The sequence below is a fragment of the Mirounga angustirostris genome, unplaced genomic scaffold (genome assembly GCF_029215605.1).
Source record: "Mirounga angustirostris isolate CCGP_5_RB_7025 unplaced genomic scaffold, mMirAng1.0.hap1 SCAF_3, whole genome shotgun sequence".
Lineage (NCBI taxonomy): Eukaryota > Metazoa > Chordata > Mammalia > Carnivora > Phocidae > Mirounga > Mirounga angustirostris.
In genome coordinates this window covers 152066301-152089901 of record NW_026991711.1, presented here as the reverse complement: position 1 = coordinate 152089901, position 23601 = coordinate 152066301, and the positions used below count along the sequence as shown (strand labels likewise).

Sequence of the window (23601 nt, the reverse complement as noted above, 5' to 3'; positions counted from 1 at the left end):
TTCTAATTTTAAAAAAGCAAAGCTTGCTGATAATGCCATCTTACAGGTAGTCATTTTGAATTTTAAAAATTACCCTTTTCGAAGAATGTTTCCGTTTATATGTAGCTTTCAGAGTGATCTCGGAATTGCCTCCATAAACAAGAGTGGCCCAAAGCAGAGCAGAGGAACCAGCTGAAGGTTCGTGGTTGAGGTGAGCTTATATTTTCCATCTAAATCAAGGCTGAAAACCCTAGGAAAAAAGGGACACTTCTTTCCTTATTTGTTAGCCAAAAGCATTTATATTAAGTTTCTTTTAAAAACTATACTTGGGATTTTCTCAACATCTACTTTAAAGTCTGAAACTGAAGCACAGACTCATAACATTAGGGTGAAGATGGATCATAGAGCTCATCTTAATGAGCAGCCAAGCCACGTTTATGGAATGAGCTAAACAGACTCAGCTGCACCGGACTTGGTGGAGAAGCGGATGGAAGGCTGGTAACCAATCAATCAATCAGCAAACAAGATGGGCTGAAAGGGCACTGGCCTCACCCGTAGCAGCCTCCAGAAATAAATGTGGAGTGTTTGTGACTCCACGTGGACTGGCAGCGTGGAACAGAGTAGCGAGCGCCTACTCTGGTGCTGCAGTGCATTTCTGTGGGCATCTGGGAGGAGGGCTGGAGACCCCTACTCCTTGGTAGAACAGTGTCAGCTTCCTGGCCTGGAAGTAGCCTTATCAGAACAGAGCCTCGCCAACGAGTTTGCATCATTTCTACTAGTCTTTGCCTTTGTTTTCCCTTTGAGCTAATTTAGGTCTGCTGGGCTTGCTTCTTGCCGAACTTCCCAATGTGCAAAAGGACTGTTTGAATTTTCTCTTTTCAGTCAGCTCAGTGAATCCCAATTCAGAGATTTCTTGTCTTTCCCAGCTGTTTTACTGATATCCTTTAATTACCCTTTAAAAACTAGCTTTTCATGCAAAATGTTTCTATGTGTTGAGGACATCCAGTCAAGGGCAAGATGAAAGAGTTGAGCAGCAATAACTACACAGTAAAATAAAGACTAAGATCCTCTTATTTTTTAAAAAATATAGTTAGTAGCATCCAAGACTAGGGCCACTAAAATAGAAAATCTATCTACAATATAATTAAGAAACTGAACTCATTATATTGTGAGAACAGCTGTGATGTTATTTGTAATTGTGACATTTATTTGGTAGAATATTTAAATGCCTGTATTTGATTTTTAAGAAATAGAGGCACTTGGGTGTCTCGGTTAAGTGTCTGCCTTCGGCTCAGGTCATGATCTCAGGATTCTGGGATCGAGCCCTGCATCTGGCTTCCTGCACAGCAGAGAGCCTGCTTCTCTCCCACTGCCCTTCCCCCCCAGCTTGTTCTCTCACTCTCGCTCTCTCTCACTCTCTCTCAAATAAATAAAATATTTTTTTTTAAAAACTGGAGGGTGTTATGCTGAGCAAAATAAGTCAATCAGAGAAAGACATGTATCATATGACCTCAATGATATGAGGAATTCTTAATCTCAGGAGACAAACTGAGGGTTGCTGGAGTGGGGAGTGGGGTGGGAGGGGTGGGGTGGCTGGGTGATAGACACTGGGGAGGGTATGTGCTATGGTGAGCTCTGTCAATTGTGCAAGACTGTTGAATCACAGATCTGTACCTCTGAAACAAATAATGCAATATATGTTAAGAAAAAGAGAAGAAGATAGCAGGAGGGGAAGAATGAAGGGGGGAAATCGGAGAGAGACAAACCATGAGAGATGATGGACTCTGAAAAACAAACTGAGGGTTCTAGAGGGGAGGGGGTGGGAGGATGGGTTAGCCCGGTGATTGGTATTAAAGAGGGCACGTTCTGCATGAAGCAATGGGTGTTATGCACAAATAATGAATCATGGAACACTACATCAAAAACTAATGATGTAATGTATGGTGATTAACATAACAATAAAAAATTTAAAAATTAATTAAAAAAAGGAAGAAAGAAACATATTTGGTGATATGGACTGAATTGTGTCCCATCCCACCTCTCCCGCCTCCACCCAAATTCATACATTGAAGTCCTAACCCTTAGTACCTCAAAATGTGACTGTATTTGGAGATAGGACCTTTAAAGGGTTAATTAAGGTACAATGAGGTCTTATGGGTGGGCCCTAATTAAGGTACAATTAGTCTCCTCAAAAGAGATTAGGACCCAGACACATACAGAAGGAAGACCATGTGTAGACACAGAGAGAATTTGGCCATCTAGAAGTCAAGGAGATTTCTCCAAAGAAGACATCCAAATGGCCAACAGACACACGAAAAAATGCTCAACATCACTCGGCATCAGGGAAATACAAATCAAAACCACAATGAGATACTACCTCATACCAGTGGCTAAAATGAATGGCTAAAATTAATAAGTCAGGAAACGACAGATGTTGGTGAGGATTTGGAGAAAGGGGAGCCCTCCTATACTGTTGGTGGGAATGCAAGCTGGTGCAGCCACTCTGGAAAACAGTATGGAGGTTCCTCAAAAAGTTGAAAATAGAGCTACCTTACGACCCAGCAATTGCACTACTGGGTATTTACTCCAAAGATACAAATGTAGGGCTCTGAAGGGGCACCTGCACCCCAATGTTTATAGCAGCAATGCCCACAATAGCCAAACTATAGAAAGAGCCCAGATGTCCATTGACAGATGAATGGATAAAGAAGAAGTGGTGCTTTTATATATATGTAATATATATATAATATATATAATGGAATATTACTCAGCCATCAAAAAATGAAATCTTGCCATTTGCAACAATGTGGATGGAACTAGAGGGTGTTATGCTAAGCTAAATAAGTCAATCAGAGAAAGACAAGTATCATATGATCTCACTGATACATGATAACTGAGAGTTGCTGGAGGGGAGAGGGGTGGAGGGATGCGGTAACTGGGTGATGGACATTAAGGAGGGCATGTGATGTAGTGAGCACTGGGTATTATATAAGACTGATGAATCACAGACCTGTACCTCTGAAATCAATAACACATTGTATGTTAATTAATTGAATTTGAATTTAAAAAAAAAAGAAAAGGAGAGAGGCCTCAGAGAAACCAACTCTGTTGACATTTGATCTTGGACTTCTAGCTTCTAGAACTGTGAGAAAAGAAATTTCTGTGGTTTAAACCACCCAATCTATGGCAGCCCTAGCAATCTAGTACATATGGTCTTCATTCTGTGTTACATGTCGCTTTCAAGGGTTCTTTGAGAGAAGAAGGCGGTTCGGCAGAGATCACCCTCTTTTACTTCTGGAGTCTTCTCACATAGGGTGATTGGAGAAGGGGACAGGCTGCAAGAGAATGAATAATGCTGAGTGGGGCAGAGAGGATCGAGACCCTGGGAAAATGGTGGTAATGGGGTCTGGGTACATCCCCTCCTCTTCCTGCCCAGTAGCAACTTCTAATTCTCCTGGAAAAAGCATTAAAATGTTCTTAATGAGTATAGCTCTGTTCCATTTGCAATATTAATGCAATGTATAAATTCTCTGGATACCTGTCACATAAATGATCAAGATTTCAAATTTTTAAAAAATACTAATGATATTATAACAAACAAATATAGTATTTCAGTACTTAAAAATCACTTGGAATATGAAAAGTGATATTTAGATCCCTAACTCTCTCCAGAACTCTGTCCATTCAATTTATAGTTGACAGGATTAAGTCAACTTAATAGCTGGACCTCCTACATACCTTAACAATGAGCTACGTGAATGAACTGAATTCACAATAAATCCATGGCACTATAAAACGACAGCCAAATTTAACCTTTTTTTGGTTGGAAGTTAATAAATATAAACTCCTTGCCCAAAGTAGGCTCTCAACAAATATGCGTTGAATTAAAATAGATGATATCACCTAAAATCATGGTATCACCAACACGTGGCATATTTGTCCAGAAGTTCAAAGATTTAATGCAGATGTCCAATTTGTTTTTGAAAGAAGGTGATCAGTAATGGAGAGCAAATGCCATATTTTCTTTAATTTTGAATTATGTGTACTGTTAGGGTATAATTCTCAAAAAGAGAAAATGACTAACACGCAAATAGTAAATGAATATGTAGAAGGATTTGATTCAACATGTTAAGAAGGAGAGAGCAGCAAGATGCTCAAACCGGTTCAATGAGCACTTGAGGAGGGCGGTATATGTAGGCAGTTGGGTAAAGGAGGGACAAGTATGGTGTGATGGTGGCCACTAGCCCGCAGCCACTGAATTCCTTACCTGCCTCTGCCCACTTCTCCCAACCCTCTAAAGCATTCCTGTCCCAGCGGCAGGGACTGCTTGACTCCTACCTCAATTCACTGTTCCTTCCAGGCTGAAAAAATGGCAGCAGTTCTTGTCTGAACACTCTTAGGACTCAGTAGTTAAGTCACCTGCCTTCTCATTTGGCTCTGAACGTTCTGCCCTATGTCCTGAGTCTGGCCCACACAGTGTCCACCAGAGTCAGCAGCTGCCTACATCTCTGTGCCTCAGCCACAGTTGGACACCTGGCTACGAGGTCATCCCCTTAGGGTGCAGTTCCTGTCTCATTGGCACCAGCCTCCTTTTCAGAAACTGGTGACGGGCCCCTGAGTCCCTGAGCAGACAATCCTGCAACTTGTTTTCAGCTTTTCTGGGTGCCAACTACCTCCCTGAAGCAACCAAACCTCACCTACTCCCAGACCTTCTATCAGGGATCAGGGTACCCTTCTCCACCCACTTCCCAGGACTACCTATAATTTTTTAGGATGCTTCCCTGCTAAGCATTTATGACTGCTTGCCTAACCTACTACCCCATTTTGTTGCTATCTCTCAAGGTGTAATTATTATACCTCTCAAGGTATAATGCCCTTCTAATTGCTAAATTGTATCTTATTAGACCTTCCTCTGGCATTGGACACTGCTGACCACTCCCTCCTTGAAAATTCTCTTCCCCTGGCTCAGGCGACCCTCTACTCTCCCCTCTGCTTCACAGTTTCTGTTGCAGGCTCTTCTTGTTCTGCCCTCCATTTGCTTGTTTGTTTGTTTGTTTAGAGAGCCAGAGAGAGTGTGCGTGCGGGAGCAGGGTGGGAGGGGCAGAAGGAGAGGGAGAATCTTAAGCAGGCTCCACACCCAGCACAGAGTCCCACACAGAGCCCAATGTGGGGCTCGATCTCATGACCCTGAGATCATGGACCTGAGCCAAAGATCAACCGACTGAGCCACCCAGGTGCCCCACTGCCCTCCTTTTAAATGAAGGTGCTCTCTTCAGGGTTCTGTCCTTGGCCCTCTTCTCATTTGACTCTTTCCACTCATCCTGGCAATTTTGTCCCCATTCCCCTGCCTTCAGTTAAGACCTCTATGCTCAAGAGTCCCAGATCTTTCTCTCCTACTCACATCTCCTTCCTGAGTTCCAACTCTCCTACCCAACTACCTACTAGTCTTGCATGTACTTCAGAATCACTTCCAAATGGAATTTATTCTTTTTCTTTCTAAACTTGTATTTTTTGTTTTCCTAGTCTCAGTAAATAGGATGGATATTCACTCAAACCAGAAACCCCAAATCACTTTCCTGGGCAATTAGCAACCAATTTCTGTGGATTCTAGCTTTATCCCCACAGCCACTGCCTTGCTTTATATCCTGATTATCTTGACCTATTTGCACTTTGAGTGGTTTTGCTGTCTCCCTTCCTCCATATTGCCACCAAAATATTTTTTTTTTTAAATTGTGAGGTGCAATCTACGAGCGGTTGTGAAACCAATTTAGTGAATTGTCTCATATATATATACCTTCACATAAATATACACATATGTATATGTATTATATATTCCACATATATATACTGTGCATATGAATCACCATGTAAAATGTATTTCTTACTATAGATGATGATCATAAAAGGTCAAAGACATTCCTCTAAAACACAAAATTGACCAGGTCAGTTTCTTTCTTGCTTCATTGGCTTCTCAGTGTCTAGAGAATAAAGTTCAAATATTTAGCAAAATCTTCAAACTCCCATGATAGAGCTGCAGCCTACTTCTTCCACTTCCTATCAAGCTTTTGAACTGGGGAACTTTAGGAGGACATGGTTATATGCCAGGAGGTACTAAGAGAGCCACTGGAGAAATAGCAATAATTTTATTTGTTGGCAAATAGTATGGAAACTAGTTTTGTATTCAAATAGCACAGATGTATTGCCAAGTAAAATTTAAAAGTTGCATGAATTTTAAGGTAAAATATTAGGATGTAATGAAGACTCCCCAAAGGTTTGGAACAGGGTTCTCCTGTAAATATCAGAGAAGCACGGCCGCAAGCACGAGAAATGCTCTGGCACTGTCCTTTCACGTCTACCACGAACCCAAGTTACTCCTGTCCAACAACACGCAGGTATATACGTGATGCCACATGGAGGTACTCAATGTGCCACAGGTCACACAAAGCACACTGCTGAAACTGATGTTAGCTAACAGGAAAAAAAGCAAACCAAGGGGTCTAGAGTCCTAGGTTCAGGTGCCACTCTGTCACTTACAGGCTCTAAGGTGCTAGACATGGCTCTTAACCAGACTGTGAGAGAGATCCAGCTGCAGCATCTGTCACCGCATGGGTCCTCAAGAAATATGTGATTGGTATGGGGCTCTTGGGTGGCTCAGTTGGTTAAGCATTGATCTCTTGCATGTACTTCAGAATCACTTCCAAATGGAATTTATTCTTTTTCTTTTTTCTTTCATCAGACTCTTGGTTTTGGCTTAGGTCATGATCTCATGGGTCAAGAGATCGAGCCCTGCACTGGTCTCCCCACTCAGCACGGAGTCTGTTTAAGGATTCTCTCCCTCTGCCCCCCTCCCACTTTCTCTCTCTCTCTCTCTCTCTCAAATAAATAAATCAATCAATCATATATATATATATAAATATAAATATATATATAAATATATTTTATATAAATATAAAATAAATATATATATATATATATATAAATAAAACCTAGGCAGGTTCCATTGCCTGCAGCAAGCTACTCAGGGATCTCTCCAAAGCTGAGCCCTCGGTGGAAGAGTAAACCTTTTACCTATAGAGTCCTGCCTGCTAAAATCTTAAATCAAGTCATGTAAGTCCTCTAAGTTCAATTTCTTCTGAAGAGTAGGACTCATAATAACAATACCTCCCTAAGGTTATTTTGAGGATGAAATGAGGTAATATATGTGAAAACACTGTGTAAACACACCTCCTCTTACACAGCAATAAGAATTTTACTTTTATTATTTTCAGCTTAGAAACAAAAAAGTACTGAGGCCAAATCCTTTGCAAAGTTATTTCTAAGAAAATTAATGAGTAGGATAATATCCCTATGCCAGAAAGAGATACACAGAACAAATCAAAACTATAACTTTCTATCTCAAGAGAAGCTAAAATACATTAAGAAAATGATACAAGACATGAAATGAAAACATTAATCAAAATTGTTAAAACTTGGAAAATTTAAAAACACTGCAACTGAGGTGATAGAACTCAGGAGACAATTAGAAGTTAAAAAAAAAATTCAGAAGCAATGCTAAATTAGAAGGAACACAAGAGCAAATCTAATTAAACAGATTATGCCTTAAGAGAAATAAAATATAAAAAGGACCAAAGGTTTAAAAAAATATAAGTTAAAAAACATTTGAGAGAAAGTGACAAGTAGTGAAGATGGACAAAAAAGATTCAAAAAACAAGTAACCAGAATCTTTGAAGAAGAGATGCAAAACAGGGGACAAAACAAATAATTAAAGAGAACTTTCCTTAAATTTAAGAAACAATGTGAAATTACGTATTGAAAAAGCACACTATGTAGCTGGGAATATTGACCCAGAACAATCAATACCAAGACTTATTTCTAGTAAAATGAATGAACTTTAAAAAAAGAAAATATTCCATTGAGTATGCAGTCAAAACCACCAAGTAACTTACAGGGCAGAAAATTAGATCATCATCAGTTTTTATCTTGACAGCTATACTTTATGCCAGAAGGAAATGAAATAACATATTTAAAAGACACAAGAGGGGCGCCTGGGTGGCTCAGTCGTTAAGCGTCTGCCTTTGGCTCAGGTCATGATCCCGGGGTCCTGGGATCGAGCCCCGCATCAGGCTCCCTGCTCTGCGGGAAGCCTGCTTCTCCCTCCCCCACTCCCTCTGCTTGTGTTCCCTCTGTCGCTGTGTCTCTCTCTGTCAAATAAATAAATAAAATCTTTAAAAATAAATAAATAAAAAAAAAGACACAAGAAATAAAATGTGAACTGAGGATTTTATATCCTGCAAAACTGACTTTCAACCATAAAAGGCATGGAACAACAGTTACCAAAATGCAAGAACTTGGAGAATATTGTTTTCATTAGCCCTTCCTGAAGAATCTAGTAGAGGATGAGTTTTAGACAAAATGATTAGAGGTATATGGTAAAACACAGTTATCTGAAGATAATATTCAATGAGAATTAAAAGACAATAAATATGTAAAAGCTATATTCTTGCATAATGTAGAAATAGTGCAACTATAAAAAACTGAGCGAGAGTGGGGAGAACATATAAAAAATATTTTAAGCTGTTCTTTGTAATTATATTGTGGTAGTAATATGTGTGTTGTTATTCTGAGCCTGTCATGTGTACAATGTGTATGAGTAATTATGAGATATTCTAATTCCGTCATCTATTGTATCCTTGGGAACCAGAAGTCTTGTTACGGAGGAAAAGAGATACAGATGTAGTAAAAGCATAAAAAAGGCAAATTATAAAACCCCATAGTTTCTGAACTTTAATTGGAAATATCAGTATGGTAGGTATATTTATCTGTAAAATTATGTCTATAGGTACAATTATCAATAGATAGATAGATTTCCTAGCTTTGCTACTGAAAAGGCTCTGAAACAAGAACCATCCCTGGAGCAATAGGGCATTAGCACCTAGATTGTGATCTTGAAACTGTAAAAGAAATCAGGACTTACGGAAACATGACTGATTCCATGTCTGGGGCAAGACAAGTATAGGACGAACCTGGACAGCTGATACCAAATACCAAAGAAGTTATCAAAAATTAGTATGGTATGTCAAAAGGGCTCAGAAGCCAACCTGAAAAGAATCCTATTGGCCAAAGATAGGACAATTTGAGCTTCAAAAGAGAAGAAGTAATTGCTATTGATTGAAACCTTATCAAATATGTTGAAATCGTGAGTTCATGATAAGATTTTTTTTTAAAGATTTTATTTTTATTTATTTGAGAGAGAGAGAATGAGAGAGAGCGAGTACATGAGAGGGGGGAGGGTCAGAGGGAGAAGCAGACTCCCTGCCGAGCAGGGAGCCCGATGCGGGACTCGATCCCGGGACTCCAGGATCATGACCTGAGCTGAAGGCAGTCGCCCAACCAACTGAGCCACCCAGGCGCCCATGATAAGATTTTTTTAAAGAGTCACCTTCAGGGGTGCCTGCGTGGCTCACTCGTTAAGTGGCTGCCTTTGACTCAGGTCATGATCCCAGGGTCCTGGGATCGAGCCCCACATCGGGCTCCCTGCTCAGCGGGAAGCCTGCTTCTCCCTCTCTCCATGCTTGTGTTCCCTCTCTAGCTGTCTCTCTGTCAAATAAATAAAATCTTTAAAAAAAAAAGTCACCTTCAGGGGAGAATAAAAAACCAGTTTATTCTCTTAAAAACTAGTAAATAAAAGGAAAGAACCAAGTACTTTGTCCTACCTTTTCTTTATGAACTGTGTACCACTGAGTAATCAAATAGTAGATAAGGACGTGTATCTCCTTATAAAAGTATTCCAACCAATAAGTGAAAAAGAAGTAATGGAATTTGAATATCACCATTTTGCAACCTCCAAGGGAGTTAATGGATTCAGACATCAACAGTTAATAATATCACAAAAAAGAGAATCAACCAGACATCATATGCCTCCTTAGGAAAGAACACAACACAATCTATCATCTTGCCCAAAGAGATAAAACCCAAGTTCAGTGATGCTTCTGAATCTAGCTGCCAGTTTTCAGGAAATACCCAGGACAGAGGAACATGCCACACTGCTCCGTGAGTATGAAAACACCTCCACATGGTGGAACGATGAACATGTAGAATGAGATTTAAAAGATAATATTAAGGGGTGCCTGGGTGGCTCAGTTGATGAGCATCTGCCTTCGGTTCAGGTCATGATCTCAGGGTCCTGGGGTCAAGCTGCGCATCGAGCTCCCTGCTCCCCAGGAAGCTTTGCTTCTCCCTCTCCCACTCCCCCTGCTTGTGTTCGCTCTCTCGCTGTGTCTCTCTCTGTCAAATAAATAAATAAATAAAATCTTAAAAAATAAAAAAATAAAAGATATATTAAAAATATTTAATGGGCAGAAATATAATGTTTATGGAGGTGCACTTCCACCATATAACTATAAAGGAGCTCATGGAAATAAATACTATAAAGATTAGGATGGTGGGTATTTCGGGGAGAGGTAGATGGTTTGAAATTGGTGAAGGACATGGAGGCCTTCTGGAATAGCTGGAAAATTCTATTTCTTGATTTGGGGGTTGGCTGCAAGAATGTTTGCCTTATGATAAATAACTCATTAGGGTATACATTCATTTTGTATTGCTTTCTATACTTTGATTTTACAATAGATGTAAGGATTAAAACAATAAAAAGCTATTTAACATAAAGGATACCTATCATAACAAAGGGAGAATTTCAACAAGATTCTCTCTGGTATTATTCAAGATTGATAAAGTGTTAAAAAGAACCTATAATATTTCTGGTGATTATAGTATCTGGCAAAGAGTAGAAAGGGGGAAAACTAGGAAAAGGCAATAAAGAACCAGGTGAAATGGGAAAATGGAAAGCAGGAAGTGTAACCTCTCAATCCTAAAACAAATCCAAGAAATATTAGTGGGTTTAGCTTTAATTATTGTTAAAACAAGTTAAGAGCCTTAAATATTTAGATGAATGATTTTAAGCATCATTGTTAGGCAAAATATCTTTAAGTGAAAAGAAGAAAGAAAAAGGAATGCCAACCTATATAAACATGCATTTCCAGGGAAACACCTGCAATGTGGTTAGGACAGACAAATTCTAACTTGCAGAATGCATGCCTGAAAAAGGAGTTAACTCCCTCCTCCTTTCCTTCTATTTCTTCCAGAGTCTTAAAGGCTTACCCTGCCCATCATTTCAAGTGGCAAATGACCTAGTTAACTGAACTCTCTCACATTATACCATCCAGAACAGTCACTGCTCAGTCTACTTTACCTTTCCTTTTTTTCCTTACCTTTTTCTTTTCCTACCATTCCTATTACTGTCTCCTTACTTTCCCTATTATAACCCATTTGTCTAATTTTATTCTCTATCATTATTTAAGAATAGGAAATATTTGTTATTTAGGAAATCCAGTGCTTTAGAATAAAGATGTTATGTGAATCTCCTAAACAAGAGCAATAGTAGGAAAAATACTTAACTTGATATAGAAGCAACTCCCATTTTGAGTCAATGAGTAAATTTCTAAAGGAAAATACATTCATCAAAGTTTAGGATAAGGAATAAAACTCATTTATTAAGTCAGCATAAATTTCAGCTACCATTTTCAGAAGGCTCCAAAGGCTTTTGGGAACTCTCAGAAATATCACCGTAGCAATTTTTTTCCCTGTCTATTGCTATTCCAGTCTTTGTCTTCTATGATACCCTTCCCACCATGGAGGCTGAAAATGCCAGACATTCACTCCACCCCATTTAGCAAGGGCATGGGCTAGTCACTTCTTCTTCTCCTTTTCTCTTTTTTTAAAAAAGAGTTTATTTATTTGAGAGAGATCGAGCAAGCACAAGTAGGGGACAGAGGGAGAGGGAGAAGCAGGCTCCCCACTGAGCAGGGAGCCAGATGCAGGATCCTGGGATCATGACCTGAGCTGAAGGCAGATGCTTAACTAACTGAGCCACCCAGGCACCCTGGGCTAGTCACTTCTAATAGGACCAGCAAGGAGTCTGTCGAGAGGGTGGAGGGAAGGGCTTCTAAGAATGGCTTCACTTCCCTATTCAAGAGATGAAAGGGGAGTTGGTGCCTCCTGCCTTGGGTCACAGGTGTGTGAGGACCCAGGATCGGAGACAATGGCAAGCCCTTTTCAGTTATGAGGAGAAAAGTTACGGACAAAGTCCAACAAGCTAAGAGTGGTGGAGTAGAAAGCTGAAAACAGTCTGAGACCTTGATAGCATGCTCAAGCTGCTGAATTAACCTGCCTTGGGACTTACTTCCATGTGACATAATAAATGTCTTCATTGTTTAAGACATAGATGGAGTTTTGACCCTGTCAGTAAGGACAGGGCCTATAAATCACAGCAAAGAAATATAAATGAGTGTGGGGGAAAGTTACTGAAATGTACTAAATAATAATAATTTTTTTCACCTAGCTTTATAGACTTTGATTAATGTAAGCAAAATATATCTAATGTTAGGTAGATAGACTTTACAGGTAAAATAGGATTAATAACATTAGCAAAAATTAGAGGTATATTAATTGAATTATTTCCACTTTCCATAATCTCTACTGACACATGACTAATCTAGAAATTATGATTGTGTTATAGAAACCATTCAGAACAGGTAGACTCTCATGTCAATTTTTTTAGATAAATAAAATATTTATATTTCATAAATAAAATATTATGTTTATTATAAATAAAACATTATAAATTTCTTCCCAACAGTTGCTTACACTTTCTTTCCACTCCCATGATCAACAATAACATCCTGGAAAAATAAGGGAAGTCAAAAATCTTTATAACAACTCCGTAATATACTTAGATCTAGCCAGATGTATATATTCTAGATATAGAATGCAAAGAGACAGCAATATTGGAAATATAGATAGGCTATTTAGATCTGATTTGGAGAGGGAGAGAGAGACAGAGAGACAACATACAAGCAGAAGAACAAAATCTGAGACTGTTATATTTATCTTCATTTCTCAGCCCCTACATGCCCTTTTTAAAAAATATTTGAGTTCTTTCCAAAAACACATGAAATAGATTGAAGAATTTTCCGAATAGACTGTGACCACCAGGGGCATTCTGAAGTAAGTGCGTGATCAAGAACTGAAAGCAAGAAGAGAAAAATCCCTGTTTTAACTGAATTGAAGGGCTCCTGAATCATATACAAATCTTTTTCATTGTCAATAAATGATCGATGAAGACAATTAAGGAATTTAAACTAAAAGGATATCTGCAGTTTACAGCTTTCCATGAAAGAAAAATAGATTTTGAAATATAATTATTTCACTATAATCGTTTTAATAGAAATTACTCCAGTTGGGGGAGGGGAAGACCTAGATTAATTGTAGAGAACGGCTGATTAAAATGCTTCCCAAGGGTGTGTTGGCAGCAAAGAAAACTTTGATAGAATTTGTTTAGGAATCAAGTGATGTGGAATGGTAGGACTGGACCGTGTCCAGGTGAAAGATTGCTCTTGTCTTTGAAAACATAGTAACTGGTTACCAGTTTTCTGTATCCTAGTTCCTTAAATTAACTCTTAGAAAGCTGTAACTCTTCAATCTTCTTTTTTTCAGATTAACCAAATATGTCATTTTTTTCCCCTTAGATACTATTTTCTAGCCATCATCAACTAACCATCAATCACTTTTGAATATTTTTTCTACCACTAATACAGTATGGTCAAAACTATTTGCCTCAGAATTACCAATGTAGATTCCCAGGCCATACACTGGACCTACTGAATAAGAATATTTGGAGATGGGACTCTTACCCACACCAAAATTTGACAACCACTACTTTAAAGAATTCTGCATCTCTCTATTTGAATTGAAAGATTTGAATTGAATTTGACCAATTATTTTTTACAACGAGCTTTAGTAATTTAGTATAGAGGACATGCTATCTTTCTTACAAATTATCTTTATTCTAATCCTCCCCAACATCATTTATTCATACTGAAAAGCTATCTCTCTTTTAGTTTTGACATGACTTATTACTAAAATTATCGAACTAGTATATGGCAAGTCAATTTCAAAATATTTCGTAAATGAAATATGCGAAGAAAAACATGATCCAATGAGTCAATTTTTATTATTTTTACTTTTTTCCTTTATGGAGAGGTCTTGAACAGCCTGCTGTTGTTCGTTGTTTTTTTTTTTTTTTTTCCCCTCTCTCTTTATGTGAAATTCAAAAATGGGAATTTTTAAAAAAAAGACATATGACATATAACCTCTGTAATCTTTATGGCATTGGCAGGTATCATTGCAGTAACAGACTAATTCTTTCTTTATGAAGGAACACAAAGTAGTAGAACTTTATTTTATTCTAATTCATTTAATTAAATGTTCTACCTACCTAGAAACCAAGTGAAAGTTCCTAAATAATTTCTGACATGAGCTAAATTTTACATCTGATTCATAATGACTGATTATAACCCTATGACAGCTACAGAAAATTAATTAGTTATGAAGAACAAGAACTCTAGAAATAAAAATGAAGAGGCTGAAAATTGAATTATAATCTTTTTCACACCATGTGGAGATAGTCGAATGGAATTAAAAAACTCAGGTCACTAAAATAATATTAAGGAAGCTCTTTATTAAACATTTTTTTCAAAAATATATCATATTCTAGCAATATGAATTACATAAGGTACATACACACAATATTTTAGCTGTGGTTACAAACTTGCTGAAAAAGCTACTTCCTGTCAAGCATGAAACTTGTAAAACTCAAAGTTTATTTCTAATGATTTTTGAATCACTTGGGGTACATATTAAGAAGGTACATTTTGGGCTTTCCCCAGAAGAACTGGACCAGTCTCCAGAGGGTTTGTCTTGGGAATCTGCATTCACAATGCTAAACATTTACTTATTACCCACACCAACAGCATTCTGGCAAAAGTGCCAACTTCTTCATTATCTAGGAGATCCAGATCCCACAAGCTATGGTGCTTCATTCCATCTTAGATGTGGACATGGGCTGTTTACCAAAAGTCCACAGCTAAGATCTGTGGCACAATTGGGCAACCGCTTCAAGAGGCAATGAATTTTGTCCTTTTTCAATCACCCATTTTGGTGTAGAAATTTCTGTGCTGGTGTTATAATCTAGTGATAATTGTTTTTGCATCCTCTTGGCAAGTTTAATGGCAATTCCAACTACAACTCTCTCACTTCACCGATTCACTGATGGACAAACTTTTTCTCTATTTTCTTTTTTTTTAAAAGATTTTATTTTTATTTATTCATTTGAGAGAGAATGAGATAGAGAGAGCATGAGGGGGGGAGGGACAGAGGGAGAAGCAGACTCCCTGCCGAGCAGGGAGCCCGATGTGGGACTCGATCCCGGGACTCCAGGATCATGACCTGAGCCGAAGGCAGTCGCTTAACCAACTGAGCCACCCAGGCGCCCTCTATTTTCTAATGGAAAGATAGAAAGCAAGCCTGCATAATATCCCAGGAGCTTTGAACAGAAGATTCTGCTGTTTATAGGGGGTTTTGTTTTGGATTGGTTTGGTTTGGTTTGATTAATGAGTATATTTCATCTCCTAGAAGGATGCACACAAATGCTGGTGTAACTTAAAAATAATACACTGCAATAATCACAGTTTGTTAAACCCATCTGCTTCTCATGGGAAGGAAGCAATGTTCCATGATGATGTCAAAGAACCTATGAGTCTGACCACACTCTCAATTCTGTTTTTCTCCTTTTCCTTCTCCTTGGTGTTTTGTTTTGTTTTTGTTTTTTTGGTTTTTGTGGTTTTTTGGCTCATTCCATTATGGCCAGAAAGCTTAGGTGTGGTGCTCACCTCTAAAGCTCTTTATACAGCTAAAGCTTGACTTTAAAATAAGACTTTACAAAAGATTAAGTGTAGTGTTTTCTAAACTGTGTATGCATGGGATATTAATGGATTTTATTTGAGAACAATTATCAGGCTTAAATTTTGGCGTAGTGTATGTGTAAACCAAATGTTTCACCCAGAATTCCTCAATCCAAAAGAGATCGTGATGGAAACAACACAGTATTAGTAGGATAAAAACTTACTTAGCATAATTTACTATATCATAGTTTTTGAGGGTCAGGAATATAGGAGCAGCTTAACTAGGTGGTTCTGATTCAGGGTCTCTCAAGAGCTACAATCAAGGCATTGGCCAGCACTACAAACATCTCAAAGTTCTGTTGGGGAAGATCTGCTCATTCACATGGGTCTCTCCACAGTGCTGCCTCACAACATGGTAACTGGCTTCCCTAGTGAGAGTGATCCCAGAGAAGGTGAGAACACTCAAGATAGAAGCTGCAGTCTTTTTATAACCTAATCTTGGAAATGACCTACCATGTCTGCCATATACTCTTCATTAGAAACAATCAGTATTTCTAGCCCACACTCAAGAACAGGAGCTTATACAAGGGCATGAATACCAATAAATAAAGGGGATCATTGGAGGCCATCCTAAAGGCTGCCTACTGCAAATTTCTTCACTACAGGAATTTTTAAGTCTTTAAAAAAATTTTTTTTAATTTATTTTTAAAAAGATTTTATTCATTTATTTGACAGAGAGAGAGCACAAGTAGGTAGAGTGGCAGGCAGAGGGAGAGGGAGAAGTAGGCTCCTCACTGAGCAGAGAGCCCGATGCAGGGCTCGATCCCAGGACCCTGGGATCATGATCTGAGCCGAAGGCAGATGCTTAACCGACTGAGCCACCCAGACACCCCAGGAATTTTTAAGTCTTTAATATGCTATTTGTCATTGTGAATGTCTATAAGGGATAATACAGTAAGCTGTATTTTCCAAACTATTTGAACTTGGATTCCTTCCATCTGCCCTCATTCTGTCAATTTTCTATGAGCCTAGTGTTCTAAGACTTGCTGTTTAAGATGTCCTCAGACCACTAGTGAGTTTGTTAGAAATGCAAAATCTCAGGCCCTACCCTAGACCTACTGAATTAATGGTAGTATTACTTATTCTTGAGTCTACTTCATCTGATATTAATATAGCGACTCAACTTTCTTTTGATTGGTGTTTTTTTTTTTAAGGTTTTATTTATTTATTTGACAGAGAGAGAGAGAGAGAGAGATAGCAAGAGCAGGAACACAAGAAGGGGGAATGGGAGAGGGAGAAGCAGGCTTCCAGTGGAGCAGGGAGCCCAGTGCGGGGCTCGATCCCAGAACCCTGGGATTATGACCTGAGCTGAGGGCAGATGCTTAACTACTGAGCCACCCAGGTGCCCCTTGATTGGTGGTTTTTTTTTTTATGGCATATCATTTCCCATCCTTTTCTTTTTAACCTATTTAAGTATATCTCTAAACTTCAGGTGTATTTCTAGTAAATAGCATGTAAATAAGCTTTTGCTTATTTATCCAATCTGACATCTGCCTTTTAATTAGATGTTGACTCATTTATATTTAATGTTATTATTGATACGGTTGGATTTAGACCTACCATTTTTTAAGTTGTTTTATATTTGTCAATTTGTTCTTTATCCCTTTTCCCCCTATATACTTACCTTCTTTTGAAATACTTTATTGTTCTATTTTATTTCCACTGTTGGATTTTTAGTTATACCTCTTTTTAAAAGATTTTAGTGGTTGATCTAAGGTTTACAACACACATCTTTAGTTTATCACAGTCTAATTTCAAGAATTACTATATCACCTTAGGTATAGTGAAAGAACTTTATGATAGTATACTTCCATTTCTTTCCTTTCATCCTCTGTTGTACTGTCACTCATTTTAATTCTACATATAAGTCCCACAGTGCATTGCAACTATTTTTGCTTTAGACACATCTTTTAAAGTGATTACAATAATAAAAAGTTTTATATTTACTTTCACTTCTATCATTTCTAGAGCTATTTATTTCTTTGTGTAGATCCAAATTTCCATCTGCTATAATACTCTTCCTGCCTGAAGAACTTCTTTTAACATTTCTTATAGTGAAAGTCTACTGGAAATGAAAAAAAGCTTCATTTGCCTTCAATTTTTTTGAAAGATATTATAACTGGGTATAGAATTCTGGATTGATGGTATTCTTTCTTCTACTACTTCAAAAATGTCACTTATGCAGTTTCTAACAAGAAGTCTGCTGTAAGGGGTGCCTGGGTGGCTCAGTCGTTAAGCGTCTGCCTTTGGCTCAGGTCATGATCCCAGGGTCCTGGGATCGAGCCCCACATCGGGCTCCCTGCTCAGCGGGAAGCCTGCTTCTCCCTCTCCCACTCCCCCTGCTTGTGTTCCTGCTCTTACTATCTCTCACTATCTCTCTCTGTCAAACAAATAAATTAAAAAAAAAAAAAAAAAGAAGTCTGCTGTAAGTTTTAGCCCTCTGCAGTGTATCATTTTTCTCTGGCTGTCTTTAAGATTTTCTTATCTTCTGTTTTCATTAATTTTGGAAAATTCTCAGCTTTGTATCATAAAATATTTCCCCTGTCTCATTCTTCCTCTCACCTCCTTTTGGGATTCCAACGTATGTTTATCAAACCACTTGATATTATTTCACAGATCTTGGTTGTTCTGTTCTTTCTTTCTTTAAAATTCTTTCCTTGTATTTCAGTATGGATAATTTCTATTTACCTATATTCAGGTTCACTGTTTTTTTCTCAGCCATGTCCAGTGTTCTGCTAAGCCCACTGAAGGAGTTATTCATCTCTAATAATGTGCTTTTAATTTCTAGCATTTCCATTTCACATTTTTAATAATTTCCATCTCTCAGCTGAAATTTTATATATATTCACACATGTTATCTACCTTTTCCACTAGATCCTTTAACATATTAATCATAGCCCAACATGTGGATCATTTTTGAATCTAGCTTTGTTGATTGCTTTAAGCTCTTTATTTTTTTATTTTTTATTTTTTATTTTTTTTCAAGATTTTATTTATTTATTTGAGAGAGAGAGAATGAGAGACAGAGAGCATGAGAGGGAGGAAGGTCAGAGGGAGAAGCAGACTCCCTGCTGAGCAGGGAGCCTGATGCGGGACTCGATCCCGGGACTCCAGGATCATGACCTGAGCCGAAGGCAGTCGCTTAACCAACTGAGCCACCCAGGCGCCCGCTTTAAGCTCTTTAATAATGGATTTTTTTTTCTTTGCTGTTTTGGGTGTCTTGTAATTTTTAATTGAATGATGGATATCTTGTAGAGGAACTGAGGTAAAAAATATTTATACCCAGAAACAAGTATGCCTCTTCTTCTGTCAGATTAGAAATGTAGGTGATTAAATCAATCTAGTCAAGAGGTGAGCTGAGTTTGGATTTTATTTTTATTATAACAATAAATCCTTTGATGTACCACAGGATTTTTTTAAAAAAGATTTATTTATTTGACAGAGAGAGAGTGTGTGTGTGCACAAGCAGTGGGGAGGGGCAGAGGGAGAGGGAGAAGCAGACTCCCGGCTAAGCAGGGAGCTGGGACTCAATCCCAGGACCCCGGCATCATGACCTGAGCTGAAGGCAGACGCTTAATCAACTGAGCCACACAGCTGCCCCGTACCCTAGGATTTTAATTTTTGTGCTATTACCTTGTTCTTAGTGTGGAAACTGGAGTGCTGAGAGTTTTTCTTAGTGTCCCTTAGCTTTCAGCAGTTCTTGCATGTCTGTGTTAAAGAGGGATCTCTCCCCACATTCTTTTTCCTCCTCAGTACAGGGTAGGGTTGCTTGTTGCTAGTGCTTGGCTTGTGGTGGGGCAAGAGGGGTTCTCCTATCTCCTGGTCAGCTTTGGTCTTAGGCAAGTCCTGTGTACCTGAGCCTTAGAGGTAGGGCTTTCTCAGTATTTCTTCCCCCTTTACCCATTGCTGACAAATCCTGCCTTGTTTCTGTGGTATGTCTTCAATAAAAGAGGGTTTCTCAGAAGTTGCCAACCTCTACTCTGTCATTTCAGTTCAGGACCCTAAACCCCAGTGTTTCCTGCTGCTCCCCCAGGGGCAGAGAGTTTGCACTTCTATCTCTCCACCAGAAATAAGAGTCTTTGCCATGGCCCTGTGGTAGTAGTGTTTTATGCTCCTTCCCAACAGCTTAAGGTTTTCATATCAGAGAAAGTTTTTGGGAAGTTAGGTGAGGTCTCATGATTGTCCCACAGTGACAACTACCACCTTCCAAGATTCTTATTATCTCTGGAAAAATACTACTATTCTATAGAAAGGAATGTGGTATTTTGACTTAGCTTCTTTACAGATATTTACTAAAGATATGCTACATGAATAGCAATTTAAATATTAATTTATTATATTGCTGCCTGCTCTTTACCAGATACTGCTGCAGGAAAACACATTTATCTTTGAAGAAGCTTCCTGTTTCTTTTAGCTACTTTTCATCATGCCATTCAAAATTAAGCTAAATCAAAATGAATGTGGTTAGGAAAAAAAGCTGTTGTGCAAGAAGCAAGTGCACACCTCACACTTGGATCAAGAGCTCTGCTGTTTCTCTGGAGACAGTCTTCAGGGCAGACAAGGTGGAAGTTTAATAGTTTATTTGTAAAACTCATCCCCTTGAAGAGTTCCTTATAAGGAGATTTCTGGACTTCCAGAACAATCTATGGGTGTACACATGGTGCCAGGTATTTGAGGACAATTGGTTAAACCTTACTTTGAAGTCAGGGAAAGTCTAGTTAGTGAGTCCTACTCATACCTTTGGGGAAAATGAAGCTGAGTTATTTTTAGAGGATGATTTCTGTCACAATTGGCTTCTCTGAGGTACCTAAGCAGAAGACCAGAATTAGAAAAGAGGAAATGAACTTTTGTTCTAGTAAATGTTTAGTATGAAATATTGAATCACATTAATGGGTTTTCAGGGCCTGAGGAAGATCTGTTCTTTAAAAAAAAAAAAAAAAAGGCAATATAATTTACTTAAGTCTGCAAGTTCTATACTAATTATCAATATAAAGGCCACCAAGATATTTTTTTTCCAGTTTTATTGAGATAATAACTGACATATAACATTGTGTTCGTTTTAGGTGTACAACATGATATATGTATATATTGCAAAATAATCATTACAATAAATTAAGATCCATCACTTCACATAATTACAACATTTTTTGTGTATGAGAACTTTTATGATCTACTCTTAGCAACTTTTCAAATATACATTGCAGTATTGTTAACTTTAGTCATCATACTGTACATTACATCACCAGAGCTTATTTATAATTGTAAGTTTGTACATTTTGACCCCCTTTGCCATTTTGCCCACCTTCCCCCACCCCCTCTGGCAACCACCAGTTTCCTGTAGTTTTCTTTTCTTTAATGCAAGCTAATTTTAAGACATGTAATATTGGTGATGCAACGTTTTACAGCCCCCTTATACTGAAATGTGTGTTTAGGAGCTTAGACATACAAGTCAGTATTACTTAAGCAACTAAATTGCCAGTTTGTTATTGTTACAAACAAAAAGGAAAATGAAAAAAAGGAAAAATAAACTTTTATTTGTAAAAAAGGGGGTTCCTGAAAGGTCTTCCCCTTCACAGAGAATCACTCAAGAGACCTCTGCGAACTGAGCCCTAAAACCCCGCAGGTCACACGCGGGCCAAGCAAGTTTTAGGCAAATTCGCGGAAGAGTGGCCCCTACCTCCCACAATTTCCACCCTGGCCCAGAGACGGACGGGACTGGGCGGCCCAACCGCCTCAGGGAAAGACGAGACCCGGAAGCCCTGAGGCCCGGAGGGGCCGGGAGAGGCCGCGAGAGGGCTACCGGGAGCCCCGCGGGCCTGGGCCAGCCGGGCCCTACAGCCGACGGCTAAGGCAGAAGCTTCGGGCCGACTCTTCCTCCGCGCCGGGAAGGCGGGGCCTCCGCCTTTCCCGCGTGCGGATCTCGCCGCCCCCTCGTCCCCCTCGTCGACCCCGCGCCATTTCTGCCACTAACAGCCGAACGGGCCCCCAAAGGCTCGGGCCGCGGCTGAGCGGCGCGGAGCCGGTCCCGGGGCGGGATGCGGCCGCCCCCGGGGCGGTGGTGGCTGCTGCTGTGGCTGCCGCCATTGTCCACCCTGCCCGCAGGCGCTGTGCGCGGAGAGGAGGAGGCGGCGGCGGCGTTGTCAGGTAACCGTGGGCTCCGGCGGCGGGCGCGCGCCCGCGCGCCCCCGCTGCCGGCTCCCTGCGCTCTCCCGCTTGCCCGGCGCCCCGCCGACGCTCTGCCTGCGCCCCGGCGGCGGCGAGGAGCAGGGAGCCGGCTGGGCGCTGCCTCGTTCCCTCAGGCTTACCCCGCGGGCGCGGCCGGACCCGCGGCAGGCCCAACCTCCCTTTCCGCCTGCTTGGGCTTCCTGGTCTCTTTGGTGGCACTTGGACATTTTTATGATTTTGGTAGAAGCAACCGCAAGGTTCAGAGTCTCGCCCGGTTCCCTCGTTCACAGAAGCAGCAACCAAAGCCCTCACGTGGTTTGATTTGTCTGAGGTCACACAGCTAGTCACCCGAAAGTCTCCCGACTTTCAACACAGGACTTTTGTATGGTACATCAATTTATGTTGAAAACCTCACTATTTCTCTCTATAGCTATTACTTTGGACTCAAGAGAGGGTATGAGCTTTGGCTTTAGAGTTAGACCGAAATCCCCGGGCCCCTGACCAAGTCACTCTACTGGTCACATATAAAACAGATAGTATCTGACGGGACTGTTGCAATGTTTAACGTGTGCACAGTGTTGCACAGGAAACAAGAAATGGTAGCTGCTCATAGTGTTGTTATGGCCTGTACGTGGAGTGCTCTCAAGATCCTGGCACAGAAGGAGGAGGCAGGAGTTCTAACTCCAGAACTGCTACTAATAGGCTAAGACGTTAACGTTTCTGCAACAACCCCCCCCGCGCCCCCCCCCCCCCCCCCGCCGCCACATGAACTCCTTTAAAAGATTTCCTGGAATTTTTGTCCAACTTCTCTTCATCTCATTGGCCACCTCTGTTTGCAAGGGAGGCAAGCAAGTGTGGTCTTTTACGCTGGGCATAGCACCTCCTCCAGTGAAATCAGGGTTCTTTGTCTAAGGATGAAGACGACGATCAGATTCGGCCAGAGCTGCCAACTCATGGGAATCTTGCAGTGAGTTACACTTTGGAGAACTGTTCTATACCAGTTTTCATTGAACAGACAGACATTTGTTGGGTGTTTACTCAGTGCTAGGCAATGTTAAAAGTGCTTTAAATTATTTATTTAATACCTATAATAGCCCTCTGAGGGTAAGTACCATTAACATACCCATTTTATAGACGAGGAAAGGCAAGCTTAGGGAAAAATGTAACTAGTCTATACTGATGAGAAAGTAAATTACAGATGGGTCTAAGAAGGAGGGTTTCTGAGCATGGCAGCAGCCAGAAAATTGTAAGTAGCCCTGGACCAACACCCAGAACCTTGACTTCTAGACATTCATTACATGCCCCCACCCACTTGTAGAATTACCTTGGTCCGGGTACATAATCTTATGAGCCATGGTTTTCTGGTCAGTAAAATAAAGTTGTTCTGTTGCGGAGTGGTTTCCAGTATTTTCCTCACCTTTTTACTTCCTTCTGTTAACCCAATATTTCTCATGTTTGTGTTACAACATTTGGTGTTAACTATGACTTCTTCTATTTTGTTAACCAGAGAGCTACATAAATGCTTATCAGAACTACTGTTCTGCCCAAGACATGCAGGATGTACACTGAGTTGATAAAATTCTAGCCCAGAGCCAAGAAG

At 39.7% G+C, this 23601-nt stretch overlaps 1 protein-coding gene across 9 annotated transcripts in view; it reads left to right on the top strand.

The window, feature by feature from the left end:
- Window positions 1-23601, top strand: part of NEMP2 (nuclear envelope integral membrane protein 2) — a 369626-nt gene that overhangs the window by 312130 nt on the left and 33895 nt on the right. For 4 of the 9 annotated variants that reach the window (XM_064586835.1, XM_064586836.1, XM_045868339.3 and 1 more), the window contains one exon: window positions 106-190. The exons of 3 other annotated variants lie outside the window; for them this stretch is intronic. Coding sequence is in view for 1 of the 6 variants with exons in the window: in XM_045868337.3 (XP_045724293.1) it covers window positions 21872-21980 (109 nt within the window). In the remaining 5 variants the exon portion in view is untranslated. Of the gene's footprint in view, window positions 1-105; window positions 191-21563; window positions 21981-22795; window positions 22969-23601 lie in introns of those variants that run through there. 2 more of the 9 variants (XM_045868337.3, XM_054506085.2) reach the window with 2 other exon arrangements.